General features: G+C 45.6%; 1 protein-coding gene across 1 annotated transcript; it reads left to right on the forward strand.

Moving 5' to 3' along the window:
- Positions 1-4,606: 4,606 nt before the first annotated feature.
- LOC119307460 (beta-1,2-xylosyltransferase XYXT1-like) lies at positions 4,607-8,879 on the forward strand. Its single transcript, XM_037583535.1, has 6 exons — positions 4,607-5,117; positions 5,230-5,298; positions 5,404-5,460; positions 5,576-5,638; positions 5,728-5,841; positions 7,449-8,879. The coding sequence occupies exons 1-6, from the start codon at positions 4,970-4,972 to the stop codon at positions 8,627-8,629; spliced, it is 1,632 nt and encodes a 543-aa protein (XP_037439432.1). The 5' UTR covers positions 4,607-4,969; the 3' UTR covers positions 8,630-8,879.
- The last annotated feature ends 4,076 nt before the right edge of the window (positions 8,880-12,955 follow it).

Below are 12,955 nucleotides of genomic sequence, written 5' to 3' on the forward strand. Positions count from 1 at the left end.
GATCAGCTTCAGTTAGCAGCAGTAGCAAAGGAATCGCTCGATCGGGTTCAGTTAACAGCCATTGATCGATCGCTCGGGTTTAGTAACGCGTAGCCTGCAGTGCAATCGCTCGGGTTCAGTTAGAGCCCAACGCCTCGCTCGGGTTCAGTTAGAGCCAACGCCTCGCACACACGTGTGTACGTGTACGAGAGAAACGCGCATCGCTCGGCCCCCGACCTCCCACCGTAACCAGCAACTTCCCGAAATTTTCCTCCCCCTCGCTTCTACCATGGTTTTTTCCGTCATAGACGGTCCAAAGAATGTCATGCAACTGCGTCTCCGGCCCGCCCAGGACGAAAAGCCCATTTTCTGTCATGATTTTTTGTCATAGAAGTAGGAGCCCACCACATCTATGATGATACCAGGTTTTGTCACAATTATCGTCATAGAAGTGTCATATGTATGACAGAAAAAATTTCGTTCGGCCCAAAATGTCACGGATGTGTCTTTTTTTTGTAGTGACCCCCATCGCCTTCTTCGCGCGTTCCAGCGCCGCCGTCTTGTCCTTCACCATGGTGGCGGAGTGGCGGCGTCGAGAACAGAGGAGCCGGATGCGGTGGAGAAGCAGAGGATAAAGAAGGAGAATGGACGCGCACAGTGCAGACGCCTCGGCCCCGTCGCCTTTTAAGGACCCACTTCCGAGTGGTTGACGCATGGGCCCGGGCGATCCTGTCAAATCCCACAATAGTCGCGCGCTGGGTACGTGGCGAAAAAGGTGGTGCGGAGATCGAGGCACCCCTGTCTATCCATCCCGCTTACCACGGCACGCTCCGCCTCGCGCGCTTCCCTGAAATTTCGAATCCCGCGAAATTCGGGATACACCGTAACCAATCGCGCCAAAGATTTCATGTTAGAAGCAGCACTCAACAAATAAGGGTATAAATCCACTCGGTAAATTTCTGAATCTATCAAGGCGACTGAAACGAAGCCAAGTTCCAACATGGGCCTCCCGTTCAACACAAGTACCTGTGATGCACAAGGGTCAAAGCGAGGTCAACTTCAACCTTCTTTTCACTCGGACCTCAATCCATTCGAGGCCTAATGATGATGATATAGACCTGGGGTAGGGTCATATGCCTGGCCTATACGCCTGGCCTATACGCCCTACCCAAGGTCACTACCCTAGAAGCAAAGAAGCTCAAGAGATAACAGGGAGTGCCCAGTAAAAGCGTCGAGTGCAATCCACCCGACCAATCAACCACTCGGGTACCCCTCCTTCCTAAAGTCACACGACCAGTCAATCACTCGACCATACAAGAAACCATTCGACCTACCGAAGACCAGGAGTCACTTAGAATAGCAATGGTCAAGCATTCACTCTGTAGTCTTTAAGGTCATTAAAGGCACTTATGGCTGGCGTTATCAGTAACGCCCCATCTTTATGTACATTGAACTCTTGGTAACGGGGGATGGCCCGGGTCTTGGCGCACTCTATATAAGCCACCCCGCTCCTCTGGCACAAGGGTTCGCACCCCTTGTAACACACACACTCATATAATCCAATCGACCGCCTCCGGGCACCGAGACGTAGGGCTTTTACCTCCTCCGAGAGGGGCCTGAACTCGTAAACACTTGCGCACAATCTTGTCGTAGCTAGGGCCTTGCCTCCTCATTCGTACCCCCTATACTTATTGTCAGACTTAGTACCACAACACCGGCAACCCCGTCCCCTCTAGTTTATCCTCCGTCATAGTTTCCGTAGTGCTTAGGCGAAGCCGTGTGGAGATTGTTCTTCACCAACACCGTCACCACGCCGTCATGCTGCCGGAACTCATCTACTACTTCGCCCGTCTTGCTGGATCAAGAAGGCGAGGACGTCATCGAGCTGAACATGTGTTGAACGCGGAGGTGCCGTACGTTTGGTACTTGATCGGGACGGATCGTAAAGGTGTACGACTATATCAACCGCGTTGATAAACGCTTCCGCTTTGCGATCTTCAAGGGTATAAAGATACACTCCCCCACCTTGTTGCTATGCATCTCCTAGATAGATCTTGCGTGATCATAGGAATTTTTTTGAAATTACCCCGTTCCCCAATAGTATGCTATGATATGTACAAGGCCTGATGTTGCTTTTGCAATAAGCCTAACAAGCAGATACCAGGGCAACCTAGGTGAGATTCACTGGGCAACGGTAAAGATTATTTGAAGTACCTGAAAAGGACTAAAGAGATGTTGCTAGTTTATGGAGGTGAGGAAGAGCTCGTCGTAAGGGGTTACACCGATGCTAGTTTCCAAACCGACAGAGATGATTGTCGATCACAGTCCAGATTCATGTATGTCATGAACGGAGGAGCAGTGAGCTGGATGAGTTCCAAGCAAGATACGGTGGCCGATTTTACCACAGAAGTCGAATACATTGCGGCTTGTGAAGCTGCAAAGGAAGGTGTTTGGATCCGGAACTTTCTAGATGATCTTGGTATTTTCCCAGCCTCGGTAAAACCTTTGGACCTTTATTGTGATAATTTTGGTGCCATCGCACAAGCCAAGGAGCCGAGGAATCACCACAAGGTCAGACACATAGATCAGAAATATCACCTGATACAAAAGATCGTAAAGAGTGGTGATGTAGAGTTATGCAAAATTCACACGGATGCAAATGTTGCATATCCGTTGACTAAGCCGCTTCCACAACCCAAGCATGAGGGGCACGTATAGAGCTATGGGCATACGATGTCTATTTGATTGACTCTAGTGCAAGTGGGAGACTATTGGAGATATGCCCTAGAGGCAATCATGTATGATGATATTTCCTATGTGTTTATGAATAAGGATAGTCCTTGGACATTATCAATGATGTGTATCAGCAAGTATGTGACTTGTTTGTGGGACTATGCATTATATGATGACTGTCCTAAAAGGTCCCTAGTCGAAAGGGCTGTGTGGACGCACAACCGACTAGACTAGCATGTAACACAGTCGATGGCTCGGTCTCATTAGCCATGGAGTATTGGATGCTAACCGGATAATATGGACTCAGAAGGATCTGGTCGGATTCGAGTCGATATAAGGTCTGAGTCGGACAGACCCAACTATGAGACGCAAAGATATGTCATCCGTGAGTTTCTAGTACAACATACGTTCTATGTCCTAAGACCTGAGCTGGCGCATGTACTCAGGATGGTGACAGACCTGCTTTGGGCCGACCAAACGCTACTTCATGGCTGGGTAGTTACAAAGGTAGGTTTCGGGTTTGTCCAGACCCATGCTATGAGACATGGTCGAGCAAGATGGGATTTGCCCCTCCGATCAGAAGAGAATATTTTGGGCTCCTTGTGTGATCCGACCAAGATAAGCATGGCCATGCGACAAGGATTATGAGATAATCCGGTTAGTGGTCGGCATCACTGGAACGAGAAAAGAGGTCAGCCTAGCACAAGGATGACAGACTCGCCTTGAGCCCGACAATATATATCGTGTGGCAAAGGGAATGGAAGTGTGATGTACAAGTTCACCAACCGGCTTCATAGTGCGCTTGATGGTCGGCATGCCTTGCTAGAGGCCGCTACCAACCGTGAAGTTCTGAGGTGATCCGAACTGTGGCCAAGTCACTTGAACCTAAGGGGTCGCACGCTTAAGGGAAGGAACCTACGAGGTCGTATCCGAGCTGGACTTGGATGTGACTGATAGACTTGTGGGCTTTAGGATCTGTGCGAGGCCCAAGTGTTGAGCCCGCGACAGATGCCTATATATAGTGCAGGTGCGGCACACTCATGCGATTGATCACCTCGGCGTTGTCACTAGGGTTTGCATGTGTTGTGAATAGCCACCTCCACTCGCCGCCGACTGTGTGATCGGACCTAGCAGTCCGCCGCACTGTGTTCCTCCTGCACGCACGGATACCGTTAGAGGCGGTGCACTTGCGCCGCTTCGGCGAACCTGTACGTGGGAACCGACGACCGGCTGTTGGAGGGAGATCGGACGAGGAGGAGACGATCCATGCAGACGCGCTGCCCTAACTCTTCTTCCGATGCACGACACTGCGCATCTCGTGGTAACGATCTGTGATCCATCTCCCGTAGCATGTTCTTGGTTGTTCTGCGCGTAGGAAAATTTTAATTTGCAGTCGACGCACCCTACCGTAGAACCCAACATATGTGATGTCCTTGGTCGCTTGGGCGGGAGGGCCATCGACCAGACTGGCGTGTGGCCTTGGGGCCGGTGTGGAAGTCGGAGCGGTGGCTTCGGAATCCGCCTTTGTGGTGTTTGAGTGTCATCTCCGGCCATTTGGGCGGTGGAGTTGTCGGCTCGGTTGGTGCGTAGCCTCGGGGCTGGTATGTGAGTGTGTATCTGTTTTCGCCTAGTTTTTCTTATTAACTGGTCTATTATTTTCTTCATAACCAAAAAAAGGCAGAGCTCTTGCCGTTTGCTAAAAAAGAACTTTTTATTCTGTACTGTACTGCTTTGGTCTTAGCACTATGACATGCTCTGAAAATTTTGTTGCCAAGACTCCTTCTAATCGTTATTTTTTGGCTCAATCCCGGCCGTGTAGAGCAGTTCCATTCTCTCTGGTCTTTCGAATGGGTCCCACGTAAACTCGAACTAACCAACCATCCTTCTCGGCGTCGAAAACACAAAACAAACAATCCTTTCCTTGTCTGTCCCCTCACCCTCACCCTCACCCCTGCTGCTGCCGAGTTGAATCGAGTTCTTGAGACCCAGATCCCCTTTTCCCCTTTTAATGATCCAATCCACCGAAGCAGGCAAGCTTTCTCCGATCAGAGCTTCATCATTCCTTTCCCTGCAAGCTTCCGCATTCCACACGGCAAGCCGCGAGGCCCTACCGCCGCCTGTCGCTGCTCTCTCTTCTTCTCATGGTGCACCGCAGCAGCATACCAGTAGTACAAAGTAGCAGCAGCAGAAGAAGGCCAGCATAGACGAGCTCGAGGGAGTGAGACTGCCACAGCAAGACCAGCAGGGAAGGAGCGCCATGGGGTCCCCAAAGGCGGCCAGGAGCAAGGCGAGCCAGCTGGGCGGCATCTGGCGCCGCAGGGTCGGCGCGCCCTTCGCCGCCCTCCTCGTGGCGGCCATCCTCGTCCTCGTCGTCTTCACCGGCCGCTTCCCGCAGGGCCCCGACGGTCAGTCTTCTGGATTCTCATGCCCAACCGGCCTGGTCTTCTTCCTCTTTCTCGTCCTCTCTCCTCTGTACCGTATCCTCGTGTGTTCTTACTTACTGGAGATTTCTTTCAGCTTCCTCGCGGTTCACCCCGGTACATGTGGACGACTCCACACCCCGGACAGTCTCGTCCACGGACCAAGGCAAGAAGATCAAATCCATACGCTCTTCTTCAACATCTTTTCAGTTGCTTGTGTCTTGTTCATCGTTTCCTCCTGATTGTTGACCGCTTGGCTTCCCATGTTCAGACTTGGAGACATCTGATTCGTCAAAGCAAGAAGGGGAGGGGGGTGACCAAAAAATTGGTAAGCATTACGGACATAGGAAACGGGCGGGGCTTCCCTTTAGTTACTGAAGCTCGTTGGTTTTGGAATCCAAACCGGATTAGTAAAATTTGATGGTTCGGTTTTGGTGATGCAGAGCTTGATGAATCTTCCATGGAGGCAATGGAAGAGCAGAAACAGCCTCCAGAGGACACTCCTGGTGCGCCATTCTTCTCTGTTTCATGGCCTAATCTGACGGGTCAGCTAGTCTATAAATTCTGAATTGTTCTGATTGGGGACAAAATGTAGAGACCAAACCAGCATCTCAAGGCACTACTCCAGCCAACTCCGATTTGAACGGCGAGGAAGGGATGACGACCACGACAGCGCCGGACCAAGAAGAAAGGAATGCAGGAGGATCTGGTAAGGCTTGTTGTTTTATTGCAAATAAGTTAGTTCTTCAGCTAATCATTTTATTTTTTTGATTTTGCTCCCAAAGCAACTTCACCTGTAGTGGAGTAAGGAGGTGATTATAACTAGCAGTGAGTGATGCGCTTTTATATGTAAAGTTGTTTCTTGTAGTGCACTAAAGCTAACATTGAGTACTATCCCTATGTTCAACACATGGAAATGTTGAATAGACCCTCTTTCTAGAGGGTGCTAGCTAATTATTCATCCTAGTGGTCCACATTTGGATGGCTTGTGGTGCACACTAACACAAAGCTTTTTTCCTTTGTTGGGGAATAGAACTGCAGTGCTCTGTACTGTGAAAATTATGCATGACTGTTTCATGTTTGTAATTAATAAATTTGGATTTAGTAGGATCTAAATTCGGCAGAATTTTACTAGATTAATATAAACTGATTTTCTAGACAGTAAGTCAGCTAGTAACCACACGTTAAGTTTTTTTAGCTCATCAAGAATTTAATGTTTATCTGCGGAACTAATAACAGTTTAAGTGGGGAACACTAGAAACCCCGAACTTATACCAGCGAAAGCACAGAACTTTTTTTTTCCCGGTCACCTGTCACTTCCGAACTGCACAAACTAAATGATGTTTACATAGAACACCAAATTTTGTTTGTTTATAGAATTGTTGTCTGCACTTGCGTTAACAAAAATAAAATTTCTTTCTATTCTACTCCTTTATTTGGTTTGGAGGACATCGTAGTTTTACTCATAAAGGCGTAGGGTGTATTTGGATTGTGACCAAAATTGCAGCCTATCAATTTTTTGGTCATGACCAAAGCATTAGCCCTTGTTTGAATGGAGACCGAATTTTCGGGATGCCAAAGCTCCTTTACCAACTGTAATTCATTTTTCTAACCAATGTTGGCATTGGCAAGCAAAACCTTAACCAATTTTTCGCTATCCAACTTTTTTGTCAGGCAATCTTCGGCACTATCCAAATATACCCATAACATAGTACCCATGTATAGTAGATCATACAAAAATTGTAATTTAGTGTCGGGAAAGAAACACAATATTTTCATGTGGAAATTCTATCCAAGCTGAGAAAAATCGCTTGCTCTGGTTTTATTTGGTTCTGTTGTTTGATAGCACAACATGATAGTTACTCTTGTATGCTCTTTCGTATATAAAATATCATCAGGAATACAATGACCTTGCTGTAAACTGCTGGTCGGAATATTATGATTGTAGGGGGTGTTTGATGTCCCAAAATTTCAGTTTTTTTTATTTGTTTTGATTTTACTGTTCATCCCGGGTGTAGGTGCACTCAGGAACAGAAAATCCACTCTCTGGATACGGCATTAGAGCTTATTTTCAGTTTATCTTGTTTTCGTTTTCTAGATGACTGCATGATGTGGTGTTTTGTTCTTTTGATTTATTGTTTGCACAAACATCTTGCATTAACATTATTTCATTCTAATGTCTGCCATTGCTACCAGCTACACCCGTTAAAATTATTCAGAGAATCAACACCATCAAAACGTGTACTCGTGGAACTATTTAATACTAGCATGTACTGAAACATTCAAAGTCGATGACTAACAATTATTGCGAAACAGGTTCAGCACCATACACCAAGTGCACACCTCCACCCAACTCGACGGTCTGCGACCTCTCCAACTCGCGCTTCGACATATGTGAGTTGTGCGGCGATGCTCGCACCATTGGTCAGTCATCCACTGTCATGTACGTCCTACACACACAAACTTCCGACGGTGAAGAGTGGAGTATTCGAGCCCAGTCTCGAAAGAACCTTCCCTGGATCAAGAAGGTGACTGTCAAATCTCTGAATACCTCGCAACCAGCAGCAAAGTGCACCTCCAAGCATGCCATGCCAGCCATTGTATTTGCCCTTGGTGGGCTCACAGCAAATGTCTGGCACGACTTCAGTGACGTCCTTGTTCCACTGTTCCTCACTGCCCGCCAGTTCGACAGGGATGTTCAACTCCTCGTCACAAACAACCAGCCCTGGTTCAGCAAGAAGTACATGACAATCCTGAGCAAACTCACACGACACGACATCATAGATTTTGATTCAGACGACCAGGTCAGGTGCTATCCGCATGTCATTGTTGGTCTGAGGAGCCATGGTGACCTTGGCATCTATCCAAACTTGTCACCACAGAACTACACAATGATGGACTTCCGGTTGTTTGTCCGGGAAGCCTATGGTCTGCCTGCAGCCAAGGTGGCCATTCCCTACAAGGCTGATAGAGATGATCCTGACAAGAAGCCCCGCATAATGCTGATTGATCGGGGCAAAACCCGGAGGTTCATCAATGCACCGTACATTGTCCAAGGGCTGGAATGGTTTGGTTTTGAGGTGGTCAAGGTTGACCCGAAGATGGACTCTAGTCTTGATGAATTTGCCCGCCTTGTTGACTCGTGCGATGCAATCATGGGCGCGCATGGCGCGGGCTTGACTAACATGGTGTTCCTGCGATCAGGGGGAGTGGTGGTGCACATTGTGCCGTATGGGATTGAATTCATGGCTGATGGGTTCTATGGTAAACCGGCACGGGACATGGGCCTAGGCCATGTCAAGTACAGCATCAGTCCAGAGGAGAGCACGTTGCTGGAGAAATATGGGTGGAACCATAGTGTGATCAAAGACCCTGAAGCCATTAGGAGCAGTGGATGGGACAAGGTTGGGGAGGTTTACATGTCCAAGCAGGACATTGTCCTTAACATGACAAGGTTTGGGCCTGTTTTGCTGAAGGCAATAGATTTCATCATGTAGGTGTATGGGATTTTGGCTGCGTGTATCGCTTAATGCAGAGGCTGGGGTTAGGTTTTGAAATTATTGTTTTTGTTAGCTACTACATTTTGACAGTTTTTACTAGAAAAAGATACTTCACACTTCAATTGTTTTGGGAGATGGTGTTTACTGTTCATCTGGAGCTGATGTATAGGATTGGATGTGCAAGACTTAATAAATCTTGATGTGGAGTGCTGAGCTCAGTTTTATGTTACAATCTTGTCCTGTTCAACTGTAGTCATATGTTCGCAGGTGAAATGATGTGGTGAACATTGTACGAAGATAATATTTTTTTGTTGTTGGTGTTTGATGTCTTCTTTGCAGGCACATTCTTCCAGCTAAATTCTACTCTTCAACTAAAACCACAACCCTTTTTTTAACACAGGGAGTATTATTGTATTATCGTTTGTACACACATAGCGCCTTGATATTATTTACTAGCAAAAGGGCCCGTGCATCGCAACGGGAAAAAAACACCACATGTGAAACATCATATTCAGATTGTACACATTTTTGTAATCAATTTTCATATATAACATGTTATAATTAAAGTTAGGGTTTAAAAGATAGGAATATTTTCTAAAGCATTTGAACCTGTACCTAAACAAAATTTAAAAATGGTTAATTAACCAGTGAAAATAACGTCATATCGATATTGTACACATTTTTTAATCAATTTCCATATATAACATGTTAAAATTCGAATTATGATCTAAAATATATGAATATATTTTTAAAACATTTAAATCTGTTCCTAAGCTGAATTTAATATTTGACGTGTAAAATTAATGTCATATTCATATGCTACACATTTTTCTAATTAATTTTCATATATGACATGTTAAAATTGAAGTTGCGTTTTAAAAGTTATGAAAACATTTAAATCTGTTCCTAAGCCGAATTTAAAAATATTTGACGTGTAAAAATAAAGCCATATTCATATTCTACACATTTTTCTAATTAATTTTCATATATAACATGTTAAAATTGGAGTTGCTGTTTAAAAGTTATGAATATTTTTTTAAAACATTTAAATATGTTCCTAAGCTGAATTTAAAAATAGTTGACGTGTAAAAATAAAATCATATTAATATTCAACACATTTTTCTAATACATTTTCATATATAACATGTTAAAATTGGAGTTACGATTTAAAAGATATGGTTATTTAAAAAAAGATATTTATTCTTAATAGACTGCAGGGTGATTAACACATATATTAGGTTTTTTTTTGTAAAACTGTAAAAAAAATATTCATGGATCAGTGACTTAATGTGGATCGCAGGTTAATTAGCATGAAAGGTAGGGGATTTTGTATAAAATGCGACAAAACGATTCGTCCTCACTTAAAACAGGACTGTGGGTTGTATTCACTGAAATAGAAGGACTTTTTTGCAAAATACCATGACGGACGACCAAAAGCATTAGCTGCTTTATTATTATTAGGGAAAGATAGGAAAAGATATATCTATGTTTGCTTTATTTTCAAACCATGCAAAAGAACATGCAATAGAACACAAAACCAAAAACACAAACAACAGCGAATACTCCAATTTTTCCATGCGAAAACAGATAAATCTGACGTCAGATATATGGATGCAACTAAGCGAGAACCAAATCTCCTCCTTGATCGATTAATGAGCACATGTATTGATGTGGAAATCTTCTCAGATGCACGACCATCCCTTTTCCTCCAAATAGCCCACATCTAGCGGCATGGAGGGCCTGGTGGATGGATCGACTGTACGTGCAGTCTGGCCTCCTGTCAAATCTGATCTGGCCGGTGCGGCCTGCTCCATGCACGGCGGCGGTGACCTGTGGCGGTCCCGTGCACACAAGGCTGGATGGAGGTTCCTCGAGCGGATTTGGGTGAAAACTCTACTCTTGAATCGTTGCCCAAGGCCGGCGATGGCGACGTTTTCTGCGTCGTCCCCTTCTTGAAGGCATCATCGTGGAGAATCTCTGGACCCCTATTCGACACCTTTGGGGGAAACCCTAAATCTGTCGATCGAATGACGGCGGCGCTCTTGTGCCGTATCCCTCTTGGGGGCATCATTCTTGGAGGTATGCATATGCTCAAGGGGCCAACGGACCACATCTGCGGTGGAGCGGTGTTCCATGTGACGCCTCGACGCCGTGGAGTCTCGGCGGCATGGTGCGACAGGGATTCGACGATGAATGTGTTATGATGGAAACGCGTAGGGAGGAGGTGTTGTCTGGCGCCGCGGTGGCGTCAACAACAAGACTGGCAAGGCCGATGCTTCAGTATCTGCTCTGAAGATGGATCGATGGAAGACGGCGACGACAACCTATGAGAGCACGTCGGACCGGTTTGTGCCCCAGACCTAGTATGTGGCTTGGTTGGGCCCTCCAGATTTAAATGTTAGGCTTAGGTGAGAGGTTTGGGTATTCGGCTCACACTCTCTGCACTCCTTCATCAATGGATAGGAGTAGTGAAAGATGTTGTCAAGATGGTGGCTTCAGACATATTGATGTATTACTTTGTAAAGTCTTTGTGTATATTAATAAAGTGTCTGCATGCATCTCCCAGATGCAGAGACCGGGGTTCGTCCTCCTTTTCAAAAAAAAACCTTCACTCTTATATGTCGTGCAAACCTTACCCCTATGAGCACTTCAGACACACTGAGTCAACGGAAGTTAAGATTGAAGAAGGTACCACAAACACCCCGCTGCCAATGAGAACGTCGCTTCTAACTAAAGAATATTCTGTCTTAATGAGATGAATAGTGTGTCAAAACCCGAGGTTTGATCTATGGTGGGTTAGGGGTAGAACCACCACCCCACTTAGCTATGCAACCACAGGTTGTTTCTCTCGTCTTCATTGTTAGTACAACTCCGTACCAAATGCTTTTAAAAAATATCCACATCTTTTAGATACTAACTAAAATTTTAACATGCTATATAAGGGATTTGATTAGAAAAATGTGTAGAATCTGAATGATGCTATTTGAACTGTTAATCATTTTTAAAGTGCTATTTAGGATGCAACCTTAATTGATAGTGCATGGTTCGTCTTTCTTTCATACCGGTGTCGTTTCGATTTGGAAATGAACACCTCAACAAAACAAGATTGAACACGAAGAAATCATCTATAACCACGCATGCACGCCCCGACAAAACCTCACATGAGGAAACAAGAAAGCAGATTTATTATTTGGAGAGAGAGAGAGAGAGAGAGAGAGAGAGACGCTTTAGGATTTCTCACATTCAAACGCGTTGTGATTGTGTGAGCACTGAGATCATCGTTTGTGTGTGCGGGAAGGAGGATACGCGGCAACACAGATAAGATGCCATGTATTGAAATAAAGGACGTTGACCTATTAGGGTCTTGAACCATGGTTATTGGGTTAGGGGCGTGTGGTTATTTTTTTTCCCTGCAACACACGTGTCCTTTTGGTAGTCCCTACTCATCAAATCAATCTTACCAAAATCTAGAATATGCTGGGTAGGAGGTATATGTCGAACACGATTGGTATTGAACCACTACAATATGTGTGCTCTTATTGCAACGCACGAACAATTAGCTAGTATGACTAATTAGATCTCTCAGTTGCTTCCGATGATAATGATCAATGATTTATTTTCTAACTATAAAGTAACTTATTTTACCTCCAAAGAAAAGTCTTAATTTAAAGTAATAGTGCTTACCTTTTTTGTGCGCTAATTAGGTCAGCCGTGACTAAGATAATCATTCAGTTGACTGATGACAAATGATGAAATACTACTGCTGCTGCAGTGCACTGTTGTGGTCGAGGTCACTCCGGCGGTGAACTTTCAAAGTGCAACAACCTTTACCTAATATGAAGTTTTAAATACAGTTGCGGTCGAGATTTGTCCAGCCTACTTTCAAAGTGCGAGTACCTACCAAAGTCTGAAGATTTTAAAATTTGTGGATCCAATATCATCTCAGGTAAACAGAGAGATATCCATTTGATTAGAGTTTTAAGGACAGACAGTGCAGAAGTGAAGCTGTAACGCCCCGTATCCGATGCGTCAGGTGTCTTCCAGCTTTCGTCGTTGTTGCCATGTCATTTGCTTGTGTGTTGCATTTTGCCATGTCATCATCTGCGTTTCATCTGCATATTTTTCAAAACTGGCGTCCGTTCGGGTTCCCCCGGTTTTCTCCGTTGTCCGTTCTGAGCCCAACCACACTCGCACGCGCCCTCAGCACCTCGCGAGCTCCGGCGGCCGGCGGCGAGGCGCAGCGGGGCGGCGCGGCGGCGAGGGAGGCCGGCGACAGGGACTGGGGGCGCGAGATCCGGGCGCCGGTGGACTCCGGCGCGAGGG

Source organism: Triticum dicoccoides, chromosome 5B (assembly GCF_002162155.2).
Source record: "Triticum dicoccoides isolate Atlit2015 ecotype Zavitan chromosome 5B, WEW_v2.0, whole genome shotgun sequence".
Lineage (NCBI taxonomy): Eukaryota > Viridiplantae > Streptophyta > Magnoliopsida > Poales > Poaceae > Triticum > Triticum dicoccoides.